Genomic DNA, 21,799 nt, shown 5'->3' with positions numbered 1-21,799 from the left:
TCTGTCCTAAGCAAGGTTTAGAAAAGACAAGGCTGAGTTATAGGAACAGACACCAGAATTTTTTCTCCAGTTGCCTGGAGTTATAAGCATTTTCTTTGATTCTTGATTTTCTTTTAGAAAACCGTTTTGGGGATTCACTTTCTTTGGAACTGGAGAATGGTCAGCCTTGAAGAAGGCATTTATTTTGTGTGTGTGTGTGTGTGTGTGTGTGTGTGTGTGTGTGAGCATGAGAGGTGGGAAAGCAGGTGTCAGGGTGGAAGGCACGCGTGGCAGTCACTCAAGCACCACCTCCCCTTGCACTCCTGCAGCCAGCCTAGTGGAGACAGAGACAGCACCCGCCCACAGTCCCTCACTGTCCCCAGTCCTGGCCTCTCCCTTTCCAGGGCCCCTTTCCAGGCTTCTCATAGGAGTCCACAGTCATCCTTGAGACCATATGGCATCTCTTTTCCTGTGCCTTCGGTACCCTGGTGTGGCTCTGACTTTCTGGCTGGGGTGGCCAACACTGGCTCCAAATATTCTTCTTAATGTGCGGGTAGCCACGCTTGCCCTCTTCCAGGATGCCCCTTCCCTCTGTGGTGTGGCGTAGAGGTCATTGAAGTTTTTGTGTAAGAAATGCTTCCCAGGGGGCGCCTGGGTGGCACAGCGGTTAAGCATCTGCCTTCGGCTCAGGGCGTGATCCCGGCATTGTGGGATCGAGCCCCACATCAGGCTCCTCCGCTACGAGCCTGCTTCTTCCTCTCCCACTCTCCCTGCTTGTGTTCCCTCTCTAGCTGGCTGTCTCTATCTCTGTCGAATAAATAAATAAAAAACCTTGAAAAAAAACAAAAAAAAAAGAAATGCTTCCCAGTCCCGCTTCTGTTAGCCGAGATGAAACTTTGAGCCAGGCACTTACCAGGCCCCGCCGCTGCCTCACGGAATGAGAAAGTCTCCACCAGGCTCTAGCGTGGGTTCAGTTTTACAGGGCAAATGGCTGCAGGCGTGTGAAAGCCTGCAGTGAGCCCTACCGTCCTGCAGGGCTGGTGGCTGCTGCTTGGTGGCCTCTCTTTCTCCCACATGGTATCATCGCTGCAAAACGGCAACTCATCCCCTCCTCATCCCCCAGCTGTTCCAACTGTGCAGATAGTTTCCACTACTTTGCTGCTTGTCCAGTTATTTAGGGAACTGGCTGGGGCTGATGGGAGTGGTGGAAAGGTCAGATGAGGTAGGGAGGGAGCAATAAGATGGAGAAGTAAGGGAGGACCGGACTTGTGTGGCTGCACCTCGGCGGCCCTGCCTGCCCAGCATGGCCCCGGAGGTCAGACCCCACCATGGGCTGGCTGCGGGGACACGTAGTTCTTATGTGCACCTGAGTGGTCCCAGTGGGGTCTTCGCTTTGAGTTCCTTTGCCCCTGTTATGGCAAGAGGGTTTATTTGTTTGTTTTTAAAGGTTTATTTATTTGTTTTAGAGAGAGAGAAAGAGAGAGTTGGGGGAGGGACAGAGAGAGAGAGAATCTAAGCAGACTCTGTGCAAGTGCAGAGCCCAGCATGGGACTTGAGCTCACAACCCTGAGGTCACAACCTGAGCCAAAACCAAGAGTCGGATGCTTAACCCACTGTGCCACCCAGGCGCCCCAGGAGGGTTGATTCGAGAGACAGTGGAGAGCTGTAAGAGAAGGTGAGAGATCACGTGGGGTATGATTCTCCACTTGACTGAACGACATAGTCACACAAGATTACTTACAACTATAATAGGGCAGTGTCTTTGGGGCCATTCAGATCTAGGTTCAAATCCTGGGCAAGTTATTTATCTCTCTGTTCCTTTCCTGCAAACAGCAGCTACTGATAATACTTTTATAGGTTGTGAGCCATAAACGAGGTCATGCATGTAAATTACTAAGTCGAGTGCCAGGCCTGTGGCTCATTTTACAATTATAGGAGTGCTGAGGCCTGCTGAGGCCGTCTGTGTTCTGCAAGAGTACACACAGGTCTCACCACCTTCGAAGCACACAGCAGTTCGCTCAGAGAAGCAGCTACGATATAGGTGGCCCGAGAGTGGGGTGAGCCTGGTGCTTGTCACACCGTAGTCGGGCTCCTTTGTGAGCGAGTCAGCCTCCAGGGAGTGTCTGGGCCTGGGAGTGGGTGCCCTCAGTCCACAGCCTGCAAGTTACCTTATTCTTGAGAGAAAAACAGTGCGTTGTAGACATAAACGTGCCTCCGTGGTCTGTTCAGGTGCTAATGCTTAGGCTCCCGTCCCAGGCCTGGCCGGCCATCTGCTTTCATTGTGTCTCCTTCTCCCAGCTACTTGGCCACCCGTTGGTGGCACCTGCATTTTATAGATGAGAGAAACCTTGGAATCTGACCAAGGACTGCAGTCAGTAGGTGGTGGCAGAGCTGGGACTAAACCCAGGCCTGTCTGGTCCCCAACGTTGGGTCTCAGTCATCTTCCTGTGGGGCCGAAAGGGTCTGGGCTGACTCTCGTTTGCCCTGTCACCTGGCTGGGTCGACACGGGGGCTCCTGAGGTGTACCGTGCCTTCAGAACCAAAGGCCCTCGTGGGAGGCAAAATTCTAAAGTCGTTCCTTCAGGATTGCCGTCCCCTGGCTTTAGTCGGTCCAGCACTAACCTAGGTTCTGGCACAAAGGGGCTTGCAGATAGAATTAAGGTTATTGTTCACATGACTTTGAGACAGGGAGACTGTCCTGGATTATGTGAGCATAATCACACGAGCCCTTAAAAGCAGAGAAGGAAGATGGAAGAGGAGGCTGTTAAGAGGTGGAGGAAGGGGAGGGGAGGCTCCAGGTATGAGAAGGATTCAATGTACTGTTGCTTTGAGATGCGGGAGGCATAGGCAGGGACCTGGGAAGTGTGACAAGGAACACAGGACAGCTAGGAGCAAAGACCGGCCCCCAGCGGACAGCCCAGCAAGGAAGCAGGGATCTCATTCCTGCAAACACAAGAAACCGATTTCCACCGACAACCTGACTGAGCTTGGATCCACGTTCTTCCCCAGAGCGCCAGGAGGGAGCACAACCCTGCTGACCTGTTGCCTGGGGCCCAGTGAGGCCCATGTCAGGTTGCTGACCTATAAACTGTGGGTTGGTCAGTAGGTGTCATTTCAAGCCACCAAACGTGTGGGAGCTTGTCACAGCGTCAGTGGAGGACTGATGGCAAGCCTGATGAAGAGTTTGTTCCTTTTTGAAAACTTTTTCCTCTACTTGGACCTATTTGTTCAGAATCACTAAACTATAACAGTAAGTCACAGTCCCCTGATGTTGGATGCCTTTGCCCAGAAAACGGAAGCCTTAAAAGCTCAGGCACCTGGCTGGCCATGGAGGGAGTCACCCTGCACCGGCTTCTCCTTGTCACATGTTGGGCCATCAACCTGTAGCCCTGTTCTGATTTTCTCCCGACAGCCTCCGAGTGTGTCCTGGCAGAAGCTCCTTTTTTGGCCCTTGGGAAATCGGCGATTTGTGTCTGCAGAGGGCAGCCCTGTTTGCACAGTATCGCGTGGCTCTCCTGCCAGAGATCCCCTATACGTGGGTGAAGGAGGAAGGTTCATGCCGATAGTACGGGGGAGGGCGCGGGGGAAGGGCTGATGACACAGAAGCCTTCCCATAATTTCCTGTGCTTTCGGGGCTCCTCATGTGGCTTAGCTGCAAGGGACTGTCTGGCTCATGCTCGCTCCAGGTCTTCCCTCATCCGGATGAGGCATCTGGGGCCCAGAGAGACAACGCCACTTCCTCGGTGTCACACAGCTTTCTGGTTTTAGTTTTGGTTTCCAAAAATCACATGCTGGGGCGGAGGGAGGGACAAACTTGCACACGTGTACTTTGTCAGTAACAAACTGCTGTAAGAAAAGTGGCCTGTCCCATCCCCTGACAACCAGGGGGCTGGATCCGGACTACAAATTGAGGGGCAGAGTGAGGCAGGGGAGCCGGGGTCAAGGGCCTTGGGCTGGAGGCCAGCGAATTCTCTCAGCTCGAATGCAAAGCCGCCTCCATGTGTACTTTCTCCCACTTCTTTTCCTGGCACCTCTTTGGCTGAAGAATTGACCAGGTTGCAGAATTTCTCACTCCTCTGCTGAGAAAAATCCCTCCACCGCGCAGGCTCCGCAAGCAGAATTCAGGCAGTGAAACAGAGGCGCTTTCATGGCCCCGGACCATCCGCTCTCACTTTGCCTAAGCCCTGTTTGTTTCCTCTGCCTGAAAGAGGCCTTTTGCTTGGTATGCCAGGGTTTGCCAGAGCCAGAGAGCACCCAGGACTGCGGCTGCTTTGTTCCTGAGCCCCGGGAGCCTCACATATGCCCGAGTGCGGTGGACAGAGGGGAAGGCAAGAGACCAGGTGTCAAGAACTGTTTTCATGTTGGGTTTCCCTCACTTGTCGCTATGAAGACCTGGCTTGCTGGCTCTGTGACCTTTGGAAAGTTACTGAACCTCTCTGAGCTTCCTTTCCTCCACTGCAGTATGGGGCTGGTCACAGTACCCCAGCAAGGACAAGGAGGTGGTGGGGGGTGGTGTAAGTTAGAGCTTCCAAAGCACTCTTGACACAGTGCCTGGTACACACCACGAGCTCTTAATAAAAGTTGATATTATTGGGGCACCTGGTGACTCTCGGTTAAGTGGCAGACTCTTGATTTCAGCTCAGGTCATGATCTCAGGGTCCTGGGATCAAGCCCTGCATTGGGCTCCCTGCTCAGTGGGGAGTCTGCTTCTCCCTCTCCCTCTGCCCCTCCCTCTCTCGTGCTCTCTCTCACATGCTCTCTCTCTCTCAAATAAATAAAAAAAATCTTTAAAGAAAAAGCCGACATGGTTAAGACTTTACAATATGCACTGCCTTACAGAATAGCAGTGTTCAAAATTATGCACATTTAGGAACATTCAAGGGTCACTTCTCTTACACAGTAAATAAATAGTTTTGGCGGGGAGGCAATTTGAGAATTTGTAAAACTGGAGGGTTTGCTGTGTGCTTAGCACAGTGCTGGCTACTTTACTTGCATCCATGTCTGTAATCTGTTTAACAGATTATAGACATGTGGGTATTATTGCCTCAGAGAGGAGGGATCCGAGGCTCTGAGACATACAGGAGCTCATCTCTCCTTTTCCCCAAATGATGCTTTGGGGTTGTTGGGATCACGATCTGGTGGTCTCTTTTGCAGCAGCTGCTTGCCTCCAGAGTCTTGATTGGATACCTGGCACTGTTTATTTCTGATCCTTGAGCTCTTGGAGATCCAGAGTTACCAGCAGAAAACTGCATTGTGAGTAAAAGCACTGATAAACCACTGTTCTGGGAAAACTGATTTTTGAAATGTTAGGGTGTCTCTCCCAGCACTTCTCACCTGGCTGCACTTTGGGGAAGGAGAGAAGCATTGTCACCCCTCCCCCACCATCCCTGAGGTCTCCCCAGGGGACATGTGCTGTGACTTTCTTTAAGCTAGAAACTGGGTGAGGGACTCGCAAGCCAGCTTTTGAGGGGTTTCTGAATTCCTGATTCCTGAGTTGCTGTGTGTGGGTGATCTTACACGAAATCACATTCGGTGTGTATTGGTCAGTAATGGAAGGAATGTGGTGAGGGTCGATTGGAGCCATCCTGGAGAGCCCACGGGATGTGGTCCTCATCCCTGGAATACCTCGGGAGTGCTTCAGAAAGTTTCCTGTTGATTTCCCTGAGTCCTCAGGGTTAGCATTTGGAGTTGTGGTTTGGGAGTTTAGACCCTTTGGTTCGTATATGATCATAGAAGTACCACGTCATAGCTTCAGGAGATCCCCAGCATCATTTGGACCACGTCCCTTGTTGTTTACACCTTACTGTTTATTCTGTAAATACTTTCTTAGTATCCAGCAGATGCCAGGACCAGCCCATGCTTTCAAGGTGCGCACAATGAGTGGGAGACGTGGGTCCGGGACAAGTGATGATGGAGGCATGGAGGTTGTATCAAATACACGGAGGCTTTTCCCAAAGTGAACTCCATTCAGCTAGGTGTCATGTGGAGAAAGGTCTCACAGTGAAATAGGATGGGAGATGCTGGCATGTGAAGATTATGGTCAAATCTGCGAATCTATGATTGTTTCAAGAATGTTAGATGAACCTGGCATGGAGGCGTGTGTCTTTGGTGGATTATCTCCTCTTCCAGAATTCAGTGTGGGTTGGGCCGGCTGTAATTTGTAACTGTTTTTGTATTGATAGAAGTTTAGGTTGTTTTCATTTGACTTTAATGGGCTAGAGATTGGTCTTTTCATTTCAAGAAGGGCTTCTCAATACAGTGGAATACTATTCAGCCTTTAGAAAGAATGAAATTCTGACACATGCTCCAACATGGATAAACCTTGAGGATATTACGCTAAGTGACGTAAGTCAGTTGCAAGAAGACATAGTATGGTTCCACTCACATGAGGCACTGAGAGTAGGGAATTCATAGGCTAGAAAGTAGATGGTGGTTGGTTGCCAGGTTCTGGCGGGAGAGGGGGATGGGGGTTGTTTAATGGGTGCAGTTTCTGTTCTGCGAGATGAAAAACGTTCTGGAGATTGGTTACACAGCAATGGGAATGTACTCAGCACTACTGAACTTCACACTTAAAAATGGTTAAGAGGGTACATTTTATGTTTTTTGGCTTTTTTTTTTTTTTACCACAACAAAACAAAAGTATGACCAAAGAAAGTCATGTGGTGAGCATTAAAATTTGCAAATTATGGGATATGATGTATACCTTGAGTGCAGCATGCATGTGAATGCACATGCCTATGTACTTAATTCTTTTCACTGGGGTTTGAGGTGAGAAAATAAACTGGAGTAGTTCTGTTCTACTTAAAAAAGAAAGGCCTCTCAAGCTTCTGAAGGCTTTGCCAGTTGCAGCACATAATAAGTGTACTTTGTACTTCAAAATGGTTGCTTGTGTTCTGTTTTGAGGCTTGAGTGAGCATTTGCTGATGTGTCCAAACTATATTTTTTAGAAAGTGCTCATACTTTCGTGAGCTATTTGTTTTTTTTAAAGATTTTATTTATTTGAGAGAGAGCGAGCATGAGCTGGGGGAGGGGCAGAGGGAGAAGCAGGCTCCCCACTGAGCAGGGAGCCCAACATGGGGCTGGACCCCAGGACCCTGGGATCATGATCTGAGCTGAAGGCGGACGCTTAACCGACTGAGTCACCCAGGCATCCTTGAACTATTTGTTTTATAACAGTATGTTTCTGGGTTGAGTGTATGACTACTGTAAATTGAAGCAAAGGCACCAGGAGGCAGGACAGTAGCAATTTAGGGCTGGTAATCAGGATTTAGGCCAATTCCCTCATTTTATGGATCGTGAAAGCAAAAGTTGTATAATCCATGGTTGAAGTCTTCTTTAAGAAATCTGTATATTCGAGGGGCGCCTGGGTGGTTCAGTCGTTAAGCGTCTGGCTTCGGCTCAGGGCGTGATCCCAGAGTGTTGGGATCGAGCCCCACATCAGGCTCCTCCACCGGGAGCCTGCTTCTTCCTCTCCCACTCCCCCTGCCTGTGTTCCCTCTCTCTCTGGCTGTCTCTCTCTCTGTCAAATAAATAAATAAAATCTTAAAAAAGAAGAAATAGGTGAGGCTTAACTTGTAAAAAAAAAAAAAATCTGTGTATTTGAGAACCCTTGTTTAAAAAAAGAATACATTGATTTGAATGGACTTTTCCTAGCTTTCAGCAAAACAGTGGCATTTTGCCAAGAGAGAAAGTATCAGACTTCTGTGTTAGGATCATATGGAATGCATCTGAGTACAGATTACGGAAGGTTTGAGTGAGGGTTCCGTCTGTTACCAGGTGTAAAACTTTTTGAAGGCCATGTTTATTATCTCCCATCTCTCTGGGCAGGGCGTCTTCCCATGATGATAAATTCATACCGGCTCTGAAACTTCTTTTCCCGGCTGCATGGTTGCCTTCTCTGTTGCTGAGTTGTAATTGACCCCTGCTCTCTGTAGCACGGTGGGTTGTGCTTAGCATTGCACGGTGATAAGCATCCTGGGCCCAGGTCCGTCTGAGCCAGAGCCCACATAGATTGGGCCAGGCTGCCTCCTCAATTCATTACCATCCCTCCCACCCCAAGTAATGCCTGAAACTGTTTCTTAAAACTCTTGCCAAATTGAACCTTTTATAATTTTTAAATCTTTGTCAGTCTGATAAGGAGTTTTTTTGTTTGGTTGGGTTTTTGTTTTTTTGTTTTTTGTTTTTTTTAGATCTCTATTAAGGTTCCTTAACATGTTTGGTGTGTGTGTTTGTGTTATATCTTTTTTGGGGACTAGAGAAGCTATATCCTTTGACCATTTTTTTCCCTTTGAGCTGTTTGCTTCAGGTTTGTGAATCGTGCATTATCGAGACGTTAATTCTAAGTGTCCCTGGTTTAGTTTCACTGCCATTCTTACTGTAGCAGGCCCTCCTCACCTTCGAGTCCTTTCCCTTGATCTGTTCATTAGTGAGAGCCCGTAAGGTGTGGTCAGCATACCTGGCTGGAGCTTCCCTGGGAGTATCGGGGATCAAATCTTTAAGCTTTTATATATCTGACAATGTCTTTCTGTTGTCTTTGCATAGAACAGTAGCTCAATTGGCTCACAGGTCTCTTCTGGAGGTCTCCTGGTCTGCCTCCTCAGACCTCTGCTGCCTGCATGCTTTTGGGGTTGGGCTTGGGAATTCCAGGCTTTTTCTTACCAGGCAGCTTATCCATTTGTATTTGAATCACTGAGTAGATGTGACAATGTGGTTGTCTCAGGTTCCCTTTCACTTTTCACCAGGGATCTACGGGCTTCCCCACACCTTCCCACTTTTTAGTGTGTTCGCTTTGATGAGGGCTGAATTCACTTATATCTAATAGGAACTCTTGGTGTATTGTGGTAAATAACCTCTTGGGGAGGGAAAAGGTCACAGACCTAGGGCCGTAGTTTTCTTTCAGAACTGATTGTGCTGTGTTGGTGTTGGGTAAAATGTCCATTAGCTTTCCCCTCTTTTTGTTTTCTTTCTTATTAAAAAAAACAAACTGTAAACACAATATATCCTGGAACAGTAATTCTCAAACTTTGCTGGTCCCAGGATCCCTTAAAAATTATTGCAGATCCCAAAGAGCTTTTGTTCATAGGTATTATATTGATTCATATGTATTGTATTAGAAATCAAAACAGAAAAATTTAAGCCACAGTGATACAGTACACATTTCCATTAATCAGCCTTCAGGGAAAGGTGTCACCACACATCACGCGGTCTCCGGAAAACTCCACGTGCATCTGTGAGAGAATGAGAGTGAGCTACCTTAGAAAATCTTCTGCCTTGTGAGCCCTTCAGACTGGTCTCAGGGAACCCCAGGGGTTCTCGGATCGTGCTTTGAGAATCATTGTGCTAAAGTGTGTCCACAATTTACTGCAGTTTCTTTTATCAAAATTGAAGAATTTGATGGGAAATACTTTGGTTTGAAGGACACACTGCAGAATTTGTGATCTGAACCCACATCATCTCAGGGCCCTTATTTTATTGTCCTTTTTTTTTTTTCCAGAGACTCTACTAACTCTGCTCTTCTCTCTGGATTGTCCCATAGATTCCCTGTAAGGAGCCCCTGCTGGTGTGCCAGACCTACCGGGGGCTGTCCACCCGACTGCCCCAGACTCCGGCAACGGGGCCCTCGATGGCAGTGGGCACCTCCCCGTGAAACCTGCCAAGCTGGACGCCACAGCTCCGCACGACGACACTTTGGCCAACTCTGTGCCCCCTTTAGAGGCGTGCAACCATGCAGTCCTAGCCTGCAGCCCGGGCATCCCTGAGGAGCACTATGTAAGCGAGGCTGTGGAAGATGCTCCCAGCTGCAGAGGGTACCGGGATGCCTGCACCATCACCGGTAAGGGGGCCTTTCTTGCCAGGGATGGATGGGGTGGGACGTGTGGCCACAGGAATGGGTCTGGAGGAGGCATGAAGGGCCAGGGAGGAAAGGTCTGAGTGCAAAGAGTCTGTCTGATGTCTGAGCTTTGGGATTTTGAGACCCGTCATCCAGAACCAACGTGAGACGACGAATTGCCGTGAAGGTTAAGGATGGGAATTTTGAACCCTGAGCAGCCTGCTTGGCCCGTAGCGATGCTCAGTGTAGTTTGGTGCCTTTCCCTCTCGCTGAGGCTCAGTTTCTGATTCACACATAAAGACAGGTGGAATGGAAATCACACACAGCTGCGTTGTGGGGTGCAAACATGGGGAACTGCTCGCAGTGCCCGGCGGCTACTGGCAAGGCTTGCTCGGATAGCGCTTCTTTCAGAAGCCTGCATCAGTCACACCTTCCCTGTGTCCCAGGAGCAGAGCGCATCGTGCTGGAGCTCTTGCTCGTTCCTTTTCCCCCGCGGGGTCGTCGGGACAGTGCTTGGAGCCCGAGCAGACGTGGTGTAGGCCGGTGTGCACACAGCAGAGAGGGGTATTGTTAGTTACATCCAGATGCCTTCATAGCAACGTTCGCCCCAGTTCTTGTTTTGTCCGCAGTGTTTACTTTTCTCCTCCTGTTTGAGATAATGCCCAGTGACAGCTGAAAATGTGGAGATCTGCCTCCAGTAACTTTCCACTGCTCTGTCCCACAGTTGAGCACGGCGGGGGGGACCCCCTGTGTGTCAGGAGTGTCCCGAGTACAGAGGGCCACGGGGGTGGCCCAGGATCCCAGCCTGGGTGCCTCGCCCTCGTGTTGAGCTCCAGCCCCACGACTGGCCCTCCGTCTGCGCATGCACTGAATCCCACCCCTACTGGCCTGCCCACTTCTGGAAGGAGACATTGCCGGCAGCTCCTCCGCCCCCAAGCCACCCGTTGCCGTTGCCGTTTGTTCATGGAGCTCTCCTATTAGCACAGAAACGTGCTGTAATCTCTCCCTTTGTGAAAAGAATTGTTCGCGGCCCCCACAGCCAGTGCCCATACCGTGTCTCCGCTCCTCTCTGTGTTCACTGCGTCTCCTCTTCTGTTCTCACCTGTGTCCGGTGTGAGCAGGCTGCGAGCCCACCATTCCCCCAGTACTGAGGGCCTCGTCCAGTGCAGAGGTCTGTCCTTGGCCTTCATCTTCTTGCCTTTTCAGCAGGAGTTGACACTGCCGACCACTCCCTTCTCCTGAAAATCTGGCCCTCTCTTGGCTCCCTGAGTATCCTGTTCTTCCTTGCTGGCTGTTGCTCCTCCCGAGCCTGGGGATGTTGGAGGGCCCGGGGCTCAGTCCTTTCAGCCCCTCACTTTCTCATCAGCACCCGTGCCCTAGGTGATCTCCCCCAGTCTCAGGATTTAAAACCTGCCCCACGCTGACCCATGTCTAGCTCCTGTCCTCAGACTAATCCTCTCCCCTGGAGGCCAGGCGTGTTAGTCTAACTCCACATACAACATCTCCGCCTGGATGCTTATAGGCATCCTAAACGCGAACAGCCAAAAATGAACAAATTTCCGCCTCTGCCTGCTTTTCCTTTGGTCTGCCTTGTCTTTATAAATGGTACTTCTGTCCTTCCAGTTGCCCAGGCCAAACACCTTGGAGGTATTCATGACCTCTGTATCTTTCACACCCAGTTTGCTGGGAAGTCTGTTGGCTCTGTCTTCAGCGTGTCCAGAATTTGACAGCTTCTCACCAGCTCCACGTCATCTGCCCTGTTCCATGCCACCTTCCTCTTACGTCTGAATTATTGCGATGGCCTCCTGATTGGGTCTCCTGCTTCTCCGCTTGCTTCTGTGCAGTCTGTTCTCTGTCTACCCACCAAAGAGGCTTTCTAAACACACACGATCTATTTACCTCTTCTACTCCAAACCTCCAGTGGTCTCCTATCTGACCATGGCCTGTGGGGGTCTAAGTGACAGGGCTTTCCTACCCCTCTGACGGTCTCATCTGTGCCCACTCCACCCCAGACACACTGGCCTCCTTGCTAATCCTTGGACTCACCAGGAATGTGCTGCCTCAGGACCTTTGTTCTTGCTGCTGCCCAGCACCTGGATCGCCTTACCCTCCTCCCCTCCCCGTCATGTCCTTATGATTCCCTCCACTTTCTCCAAAGGGCATTTCATTAGAAGCCTTTTCATGACTGCGCTGAATGAAGAGTGGTCCACCACTTCCTTTCCCCTTCTCCCTTTCCTGCCTTTACTTCCTCCCCAGACTTAGTCATGAGCTACTATGTGTTTGTACATTGAGGGCAAGGACTTTGTGCAGCCCTGAATCCCATTGACTAAAATAGTACCTCATGCGGCCAGTGCTTTGCAAGTGGGGTCTATTATCCCCTTTTTACAGGTAAAGAGATTAAATCATGCCTAAGATCCCTGAGCTCTGAAGGGTGAGATTTACGTGCAGGTCACGACCCTGGGCCCCCAGGAATACAGTCCAGCGGGGTGGATGGATGAGCAAGTGAAAATCCGCTGTGTGCCATGGTCAGCACAGTGATAAGCATGGGCACGTGGGAGCACACTGAGGAGGGTGCCTGCCGAGCCTGGGGAGAGGAAAGGTTGGGGGATGACCAGGAGGGCTTCCTGGAGGAGGCAGTATCCCGACTGTGTCCTCATTTGTCCAAGCACGTGAACTAACCCCTGGGCTTCCGGTGGCATCTGTGCCAGAGAAATCCAGGAAACATCCAACCTGTTGAAGTAGTTTCACTTTCTCTGAACGAACGTGACAACCGAGGACAAAGAAATGGTAGAATGCAGTGCTGAAACTTTAAACCCCATGGGGCGTGGTGCCTGGAGGCTCTTTGCTGGGACGTCAGTGGCAAGCTCGGAGGACAGCTGAGCTGAGGAGCTCCGTGCAGTCACGTTTGGCAGTGGCTCAGTAAACAGAAGCATGAGCACAGGCCCTGTTACATGTTCAAGGTGCTGGGCAGCCGGACGATGCAGGACCTGCTCAGGTTCAAGTCTTACTAGATGGTCACTGAGAGGAGGCCACAGAGTGAAAAATATTCTCAGAGAGACCTGGAGTGTCCCCAGGAACGGCTCTGTGGCTCCCGGGGCTTTGCCAGGCACAGTCCCGGGAGCCCACTTGGCACAGGGCCTCTGACAAATACCCTCCGCCCCCGGTTCCCAGCGAGCAGTGAGGTGGACAGCAGACTTTTTGTTCCTCGTTAATGTTTCGCAAAGCCCCATGTCCAGCACAAAGCCCTGCGCCCCCGCTCCTCCCCCTCCCCTCAACTTAAGGAGATCACATTTTTTGGGTGCGTCGTTTTCTCTTTGGGGCGGTTTAACGAGATGAGCCGATAGGGTGCCCAGGCTGCTTGCAGTTACGTAACCCATTGTGCCTCCAGAGCCGCTCACAATCTAAGGATTTGCCCCGACAAGCAGACCGAGAAAGCTGCCGAGGAAGGCACGGGAGGGTGGCTGTGCCGAGGTCCTGCCCGAGCTGGGGTTCGCATGGAGAATCCCCTTTCTTTCTGAATTGCTGTTGGAGTTGACTTCTGTACATGGCATTGGTGCTTCAGGTCGGGCAGCCCGTCGGGGCCCGGCCTCTGCCCGCGCTCTGCCAAGGCCAGCTCATTCGGACGAACTCAGGCGGTAAGTTGTCTGCTGTTTGTTTTCTCTGCGGGGCAGCCGGAAAGGAGACGAGACCACAGGAGAAGTAGTGTCTCTCCTGCTCTGTTCTGCTGGGCGGGTCGTCCTTGGCACGTGGTGGGGAAATGGCAATATTGAATCATCAAGGGGCAGAGCCAAGGGTCCTTACAGGCTGCTCCCGTCCTGTCCCCTCGTCCCGGAAGCTCAGGGGAGGCGGTGACATGGGGTCGTGAGGGGCCGCTCTAAGTTGGGATCAGGCCTCCCGGGCTCCCACCACCTTCCCCTTTGTGGTTCTTTGCAGCAACTAAGCGGGGAGGGTCTCCAAGACCCCCTCTGGCCTCTCTGACTCTTCAGTTTTTCCTAATCCTGTGTCTTCATCCTGGTTTCTCAGATCCTTGCCTGGCTTCTGGGTCAGCAAGGACTTTTTTGAAAGGTGAAGAACAGAGTTAGTGTCTCCCTTCCTCCTCCTCTCTTTTCTGCCTTGCCTTTTTTTTTTTTTCCTTTTTCTTTACTAAGCCTGCTTGGCCCCGTCCATAACTCTGATCCACACCCCAGCGATGGAGAGTGTGCGAATCAGCTCTGCTCTGGCTTGTCTCCCCTGCGGTGGGGCTGATCAGAGTCCGATGATGGATGAGTGTCTGGTGTCTGTCCTGTCTACATGCGCTTACCAAGAGCTGTCTGGGCCCAAAGCCAGTACACTGAGAGGCGAGCCCCTCTTGGCCTGTTCAAATTGGTTCAGTTTTCAGGACGTTTAAGAGTTTGGGTGAGAGGTGATGGGGTACTGTGTGTGAGTGTGTGTGTGGGGCTATGTAAAGCTCCTCCAGGTGTGTTCTGTGATTCTGTGCAGCCAATAGCTCCTCAAGGCCAGCATTTTGCTGGGGTCCAGCATGAGACCTGGCTCTGGCTTGAGCACGGGAGGTGGATGGAGGTGTAGATGACCAGCGGTGGCCCCACGAGAATCGCTCCCACTCTGCAGATCCACTGTTTAGGATTTGTTCCTTTTCTATCACAAGTCTAAGCCGTCAAACTTGATGGTTTATCCTCTGAAAACATGCTCAGAGAAAATATCACGGATGTCTTTTATGAATTCAGTTTAACGTCTTGCTTATCAGTTCCTGTCTAGTGTAAAATTCCTCATGTGTTTTTCCGTTGAGAAGTTATAACCTAAATGGTACTTGGCTGAATGAAACAGACAAAAGAATGGACTATGAAATATCCCTTCTTTCACAGGGTGAGAAAATGGGAGTTAGAATCCAGGGAATGGGACGCCTGGGTGTCTCAGTTGTTAAGCGTCTGCCTTCGGCTCAGGGCGTGATCCCAGGGTCCTGGGATCGAGCCCCACGTCGGGCTCCTCTGCTAGGAGTCTGCTTCTTCCTCTCCCACTCCCCCTGCTTGTGTTCCCTCTCTTGCTGGCTGTCTCTCTCTCTGTCAAATAAATAAATAAAATCTTAAAAAAAAACAAAAGAATCCAGGGAATTACACATGTTTTCTAAACTCATAACTTGGAAATGTTCTTTTCTTCTTAGTGGAATCTGCCCTGTTTAACAGTTGGTTTTTGCACGTGGAATGCAGGAGGAAGGCTTCGTATGGTGATTTCCAGAGCTAAAGTTTAATCTTCAGCAAAACATGCAAATGTTCACATCTGTCTTTTTTCTTTTTTTTTTAAAGATTTTATTTATTTATTCAACAGAGATAGAGACAGCCAGCGAGAGAGGGAACAAGCAGGGGGAGTGGGAGAGGAAGAAGCAGGCTCATAGCAGAAGAGCCTGAATGTGGGGCTCGATCCCATAACGCCGGGATCACGCCCTGAGCCGAAGGCAGACGCTCAACCGTTGTGCCACCCAGGCGCCCCGTCACATCTGTCTTTTAAACACGCTGTAAGTGATTTTGGAGGCCAGCAGCTGATCCTCCTGCCCCCTCAGTCCCTCGTTGTGAGGCGAGTGGGAAGAATATTTGTCCTACAGGGTCTTTGACATACATTGTAAAATTTAGGTAAAATGTATTAGTAAGATTCTTAGCATGCAATCAGAAGCTGTAGTTCCAGGTGCTTGGTATATTTATATCTATATCTATATATCTGTTTATCTTCCTAACGGGTTTTCATTTTGAATTTGAAACAAGTTTTGAACGTATCCAGCATATTCCTGTTGGTCTTCGCCTATTTTAAACCATTTTAGGAAGCTGGCAAATAGTAAATTGTTAAACAAAATTAAAGAGTAATCTTATTTTTTTTAAAGATTTTATTTATTAATTTATTAGAGAGAGTGCGCGTGCACACAAGCAAGGGAAAGGGGCAGAGGCAGAGGGAAAAGCAGACTGCCCACTGAGCAGGGAGCCTGACGCGGGACTCGATCCCAGTACTCTGGGATCATGACCTGAGCTGAAGGCAGGTGCTTAACCGACTGAGCCACTCAGGCGCCCCAAGAGTGATCGTATCGTACAGTATTAATCAGGTGTGCTCTGCAGGGCTTCAGAACATTGATCCCAACTGCAAATAGCATTCCTCATGGTGTTCTTTCAGATGCTTCTTTTTCATAATGGATTTATATTAATTTGATTTGCAGGTATCAGAGTGAGGGTTGCTTCATACATGCTTTTGTCAAGGTACCCACTTTTTGTTGTGACCAGACCAGGGTTCAGGGGCATTTGCTGGCTGAGGGGCCAGGTGTGGGCCTCTGGCCTCAGCACCCTGTTTGCCCCCTTGGTCGGGGTCTGGTGTAGGGGCTTTCCAGGCACTCAGAGAGAAGGGGTGCACTGCTGACAGGAGCAGGCCTTGCAGCTGGGTTCAGATGTTCCCCTGTCTGTGCAGTTCAGCGGTGACTGTGGGACTCTCGGCCCAGAGAGACCTGTCTGTGTTCCCTGCCCCTGATCTGGTGTGAACATGGACAGATTTGAGCCCTTCAAGCTGACACCATCATGAACTGGAACTTTATAGCAGTAATTAGACCTGGAATGAATCAGATTTCATAAATCATGTATTAGTCAGGGCTCTCCAGAGAAACAGAACCAACAGGATATACATATATAAAAAGGTTTATTATGAAGAATTGACTCACAGGATTATGGAGGCTGAGAAGTCCCAAGGTCTGCCGTCAGCACGCTGGAGACCCAGGAGAGCCAGTGCTGTAGCTCCAGGCCAAAGACTGGCAGCTTGCAAGCGAGGAAGGGCCAATGTTTCAGTTTGAGTCCAAAGGCAGGAAAAAGCTGATGTCAGCTTCAAGGCAGTCAGGCAGGAGGAATTTTCATACTGGAGCGAGGTCTCTTTGTTCTATTCAGGTCTTCACCAGATTGGATGAGGCCCCCCACATTAAGGAGGGCAGTCTGCTTTACTCTGTCTACTGATTTAAATGTTAATCTCTTCCAAAAATACCCTCACAGAAACACCCAGAATAATGTTTGGCCAAATATCTGGGCATCCCATGGCTCAGTCAAGTTGACAGTTAGGCAAATGCTAACACAGGCTGACGCTTACGAGTGGTTGCTCGGTGCCTGGCAGGCTTCCAAGCACTGCTGTGGAAACTCATTTTATCCTTGGCACAACCCTATGGGGGCAGGGGTTAGGTACCGTTATCACCTGTACCTTTAAGAAGGTGTAGAGTGGAGTGGCTTGTCCTCTTATGTAAAATAGGGGTCCGTGGGGTTTAGACCCAGCAGTGTCATTTGCTGACCCTATTTCAATGAACTTCCTCCATTGTGAAAATTTTTAAAAATAATTTCATTTAACTAGGGTCTCAAATTATAAAGATTTTATTTATGTATCTGTCAGAGAGAGAGCAAGAGAGCACAAGCAGGGGGAGCAGCAGACAGAGGCACAGGGAGAAGCAGGCTGCCCGCTGAGCAGGGAGCCGGATGCCGGGCTCCATCCCAGGACCCTGGGATCATGACCTGAGCCAAAGGCAGGCGTTTAACCAACTGAGCCACCCAGGTGCCCCTAGGGTTTCAAATTATAAAAATAATACATGCAAGTGGTAAAACTCGAATTGTACCAAAGTACAGCAATGTAGAATAAGTCACTTTATCATCTATATAGTTTAGCGGTTTTTTCTTAAATCATTCCAAGAAGTTTTTTTCTAAATTCTTTTTCAGAAAAACACAAATGGGACCATACCCTATACCCGGATCTGCATTTTAAAAAAGTTGACATGACTGCCTATGATTGTTCATTACAGTACATATAATATTGCCTTATTCTTTAGAATAGCTACAAAGTCTCCTGTTGTTTCTCATCCTTAACATTTTTTTAATCCCGCAATTCTCAGATGTACTGTTTCTTTTTATAACATTTTTTAATTCATCCTTTATTAATTGCAAATGAATGGATCACTAATCCTTCTAAAGGCCATTGTAAGAGAACCAGTGTCATGGCTCACTGTCACGCAGACAAGAAGCTGAAGCACACGGCTGTGACCTGGATTTGGGCTGTGAGTGCACGCACATGGCCTCCTCAGGGTGCAGTATCATGAGTCAGGTCCCGCCTCTGCAGGTGGAATCACCGGGAAGGTGGCAGCTGCAAAGGCAACTGACCGTGTGCTGGGCACTTAAGGTGCAAGCAAGAGCCACTGTTTGGGGCAGACCCCTCTTGGTGGAGCCTTTACATTATTTCCGGGGTTGGCATTTTAACAGTGCTCCAAGGAACATTCTTGCATTTATATCTTTTGGGTCACTTATCCTATGTGTCTGTAAGGTAACAGGGAATGTGCATTTAGGATTTGGTCTACATCACAGCACTGCCCTCCAGAGAGCCTGCACCCATTAAGTGCCTAGTGTGAGTGTGAGGGAGTGGCCATTTCTTGCCAACTGTGGGCATCAGCAACCCTTTTCATCTTGGTTAATCAGGTAGTCATGAAAAAGGGTACTTTATTTTATTTTGTACCTTTTCGTTATGGATAGTCTGTGCCTCTTTTTTTGTTTTATTTTCTGCAAACAGCCTGTCTTTTTAGTCTTTGCTCATTTTTCCAATGGGTTGTTGACCTTTAAGAGGTATAATTGAGTTTCTGTTGTGTGTACAGAGGATAGGGCAGTGTGCCAGGTTGAGATTCTTTTATGTTTCAGAAGAGGAAAAATGTCTTAAAAATAGTCACATGAATTACTATTTACTATTACTATTTATTTGTTATTCATAGGAGAAGCAGAGGGTGATAAAAGATTGTGTAAAAGGGATTTCTAAAGTGGTATTTCCAAGAAGGTTTCTGTGGGAAAGCAGTATTTAAGCAGAAGTCTGAAGGATACGTAGGAGTTCGCCAGGTGGGGAGGGGAGAAGACAGCGTGAGCAAAGGCCCTGTGGTGGGAAGATTATTGGCAGTAATAGCTAACATTGATAGAGCACCTACTATGTACTAGACGTTGTCCTAAATGCCTTTTATATCTACCAGCATTTAATTCTCATGTATCACTTACGTAGCCTACTTCCCCAGACCTTGGCCATTTAGAACAGCAAACCTTTATAGTCTCACATATTTCTGTGGGTTGAGAAGTTAGGAGTAGCTTAGCTGGGTGGTTCTAATTCAGGGTCCCTCATAACGTCGACGTTCCCAGATATTTGAGCAACTATGTGATGAAGACACTTGTGAGGAGAATTTCTGGAGTGGGGAACTTTAGTTTTGATGGATATTGCCAGAGAGGTTGTATTTTTGTATTGCTCAGATAAAGTGGGGGTGTCTGGGCCCACACCCCCTGCACCCCCTTGCACCCAGGGTATTAGCAAACACCTCGCGGTTTGCCAACCGAGGTGTGAAAACAAGCGCACAGATGGTCTCGATTTATATTCCTCTCAGTACGTAGAGGGAGTTTTTATTTTTATTTTCCGTATCTCAGAGAAATGCTTCTTAACAGTTTCTGTTTTTAGCACATGGAGTAGTTACTTCCATAATTCTGCGTAAGAGAATAGTAATCGACGCTTTCCTTCCATTCTTTGCCGACGGTAGAGACAGTCTCCCGTACCTGCCCCGCCGGCTTGCTGCGAGAATTCGCTGAGTTACTACACGCAGAGGGCTGAGCATGCCGTGGGCACATAGTCAGTGTTCAGTGAGTCAGTTTCTGTGTGGTTGTGTTGCCTGCCGTCTATTTATCATCTGTCCTTTGTCTGTCTGTCTCGCTATCACTGTCCGTTCATCTGTGTGTCTTAGGCCTGGAGGAAAGCCCTGGACTGCCTGAGGCTGGCTTGGTAGGTGGAGGGTCAAGGGGAAGGACCACGGGTTGCATAGCCGGTTGCATAGTCGTCTCACCTGTTGCCCTTCTGCTCTCCCTTGGTTTGCGGTCCCCTTCTCCCTCTTCCGTCTGTCTTGCTGTCTCGCTGTCTGTGAGACGGTCCCAGGGGTCCTCTGCCCATTTCTGGGCCCCAGACTTACTGTGTCCGTTCTGACATCAGCATGCTCCCATTTGACTCTCAGAAATGTGCTTATCTCTTACCCGCTTGTGGCTCTTCCCTCACTTCCTCTTTCCTTTGCCCGGCTGGGTTTGTTCTTCCTTTTTTGTGCCTTTACTGCTGTCCACGTTCTGGGGCCCACTCTGCGGGGAGTGGCAAGCTGGGCCGGATTTGGCTCCCGTCACTGGAAGGCCTTGCCAGGAGGCTTAAGGGAGGGGCGGGTCTCGGAGGCTTCTGGAGTGTTGGGGAGGCAGAATTTGTTTCTCTGCCTGTCTAATGGGAATGATGGACTTATTGGGGGGAGCAAGTGACATATTTCTGTGAAATACTTAGAAAACTGTGATACTTTACAGGAAGCCCAGTAACACGTTCTGCAGTGATGGGAATGTTCTCCATTAAATATGTCTTCGTAGACTTTTAGCATATGATCTCGTTTTCTTTTTTTCTTTTTTTTTAAGGCTGTAGTTGATTGTAGAAGTGACTGGAATCTTTGCATCATTTGTAAAAAAATGATTTCAAAGATACTTCCCATTACATTATTGAATATTTGTCTCAAAAAATTTTTTTTTTTTTTTAATTTTATTTATTTATTCGACAGAGACAGAGACAGCCAGCGAGAGAGGAAACACAAGCAGGGGGAGTGAGAGGAAGAAGCAGGCTCATAGCAGAGGAGCCTGATGTGGGGCTCGATCCCACAATGCAGGGATCACGCCTTGAGCCGAAGGCAGATGCTTAACCGCTGTGCCACCCAGGCGCCCCTCAAAAATTTCTTGATGAACTCAGGGCACCTGGGTGGCTCAGTCAATTAAGCATCTGCCTTTGGCTCAGGTCATGATCCCGGGGTCCTGGGACTGAGTCCCATATCAGGCTCCTTGCTCAGTGGTGAGCCTGCTTCTCCCTCCCCCTCTGCCCTTCCCCCCACTCGTGCTGTCTCTCTCTCTCTCTCTTTCAAATAAAAAATCTTTAAAAAAATTTTTATGAACTCTTGGGGTTCTTGCTAGAACTGTTTTCTTTCCTGCTTATGTATGCTTCTTTTTATTAGATAATGAAGGTGTTTTTTGTTTTGTTTTGGTTTTTCGTGTGTGTGTAGGGGGGAAGGTCTCTTTTTGCTTTGGTTTCTAGGATGCTCAGTTGCCTTAGGTTTTCACTGAGTAGCTGTTCTGGTAAAACTGTCCTTGCCTGCTCCTGCCTTCTTCCATTTAATAAGATATATAGGGTGTTCTCCTTTTATGCTTATTCTAACATAGTTCTGTTGAAACCTTAGTGGACATACATGGGGTTTAAGTGGAAATAAAGGTTGACTTTCTCAGGGTGCCATGAACTTGCTCCTGTGGGAAGTCCCCCCACCCCCGTATTTCAGCCCAAACAGACACGGTATTCCCAAGGGAGAAGCAGTGTGGTCTCCTGGGGTTCTCGGCCTGGGCATGTCGGCTTTGGGGCAGAGACCCCGAAGTGGGACCTTGGGCAAGTCAGCTAGTCTCTGGACCTGTTTCTGTATCTCTAAAATGGGATGACAGTGAGAACCTCTGAGTCGTCATTGGTACGCAGAGTGTGATTCCTGATAAGTACTTAGTACAGCAGTGCGTGGAAGGTGTTCAGTAAGGATTGGTGGTGACTCTTTGTACTTAACGGCTCTGCTTAATTCCCATTTCGGTGATGGTGCCCCCACCCAGCCCAGTTTACCAGGAAATCTGCTACAGTCCTTGTCCGTTGTCCTCATCTCGTGGTTTACTGCCGGCAGGCGCAGCTTGAATTGAATTCCAGAAGTGGGGAGCCAGGCTTTGGATCACCCTCCGGGGTGTGCCCTGTGCCTTATACAATAAGGGATCATCATGTGTTTTGTGATTTGAGTCTTTAAATTTCGCAGGTGTCTGTCCTGGGAAACAGACTGAACACATGCACATGGACACGTGGTCAGTCCAGACGGCTCTGGGAAGGCCTTCAGGGCCCCAGCTTTTTAAACCGCAATCATACCAGGACCTGCCTCAGAGCCGG

At 49.1% G+C, this 21,799-nt stretch overlaps 2 protein-coding genes across 6 annotated transcripts in view; both read left to right on the top strand.

The window, feature by feature from the left end:
* Nucleotides 1-9,657, top strand: part of LOC117802793 — a 65,676-nt gene extending 56,019 nt beyond the window's left edge. Inside the window, exon 4 of the mRNA XM_034663552.1 lies at nt 9,515-9,657. Within this exon, the coding sequence (XP_034519443.1) occupies nt 9,515-9,625 (111 nt within the window). The 3' untranslated portion in view covers nt 9,626-9,657. The remainder of the gene's footprint in view (nt 1-9,514) is intronic.
* Nucleotides 9,544-21,799, top strand: part of TRAK1 (trafficking kinesin protein 1) — a 118,440-nt gene continuing 106,184 nt past the window's right edge. For 2 of the 5 annotated variants that reach the window (XM_034662165.1, XM_034662174.1), the window contains exon 1: nt 13,232-13,443. In XM_034662165.1, the coding sequence (XP_034518056.1) occupies nt 13,353-13,443 (91 nt within the window). In that variant the 5' untranslated portion in view covers nt 13,232-13,352. Of the gene's footprint in view, nt 9,812-13,231; nt 13,444-21,799 lie in introns of those variants that run through there. The other 3 variants (XM_034662169.1, XM_011230545.3, XM_034662166.1) reach the window with 3 other exon arrangements.

The sequence above is a fragment of the Ailuropoda melanoleuca genome, chromosome 6 (assembly GCF_002007445.2).
Source record: "Ailuropoda melanoleuca isolate Jingjing chromosome 6, ASM200744v2, whole genome shotgun sequence".
Classification (NCBI taxonomy): domain Eukaryota; kingdom Metazoa; phylum Chordata; class Mammalia; order Carnivora; family Ursidae; genus Ailuropoda; species Ailuropoda melanoleuca.
Note: the sequence above shows the minus strand (reverse complement) of the source record. Positions and strands in the feature narration are given on the sequence as shown.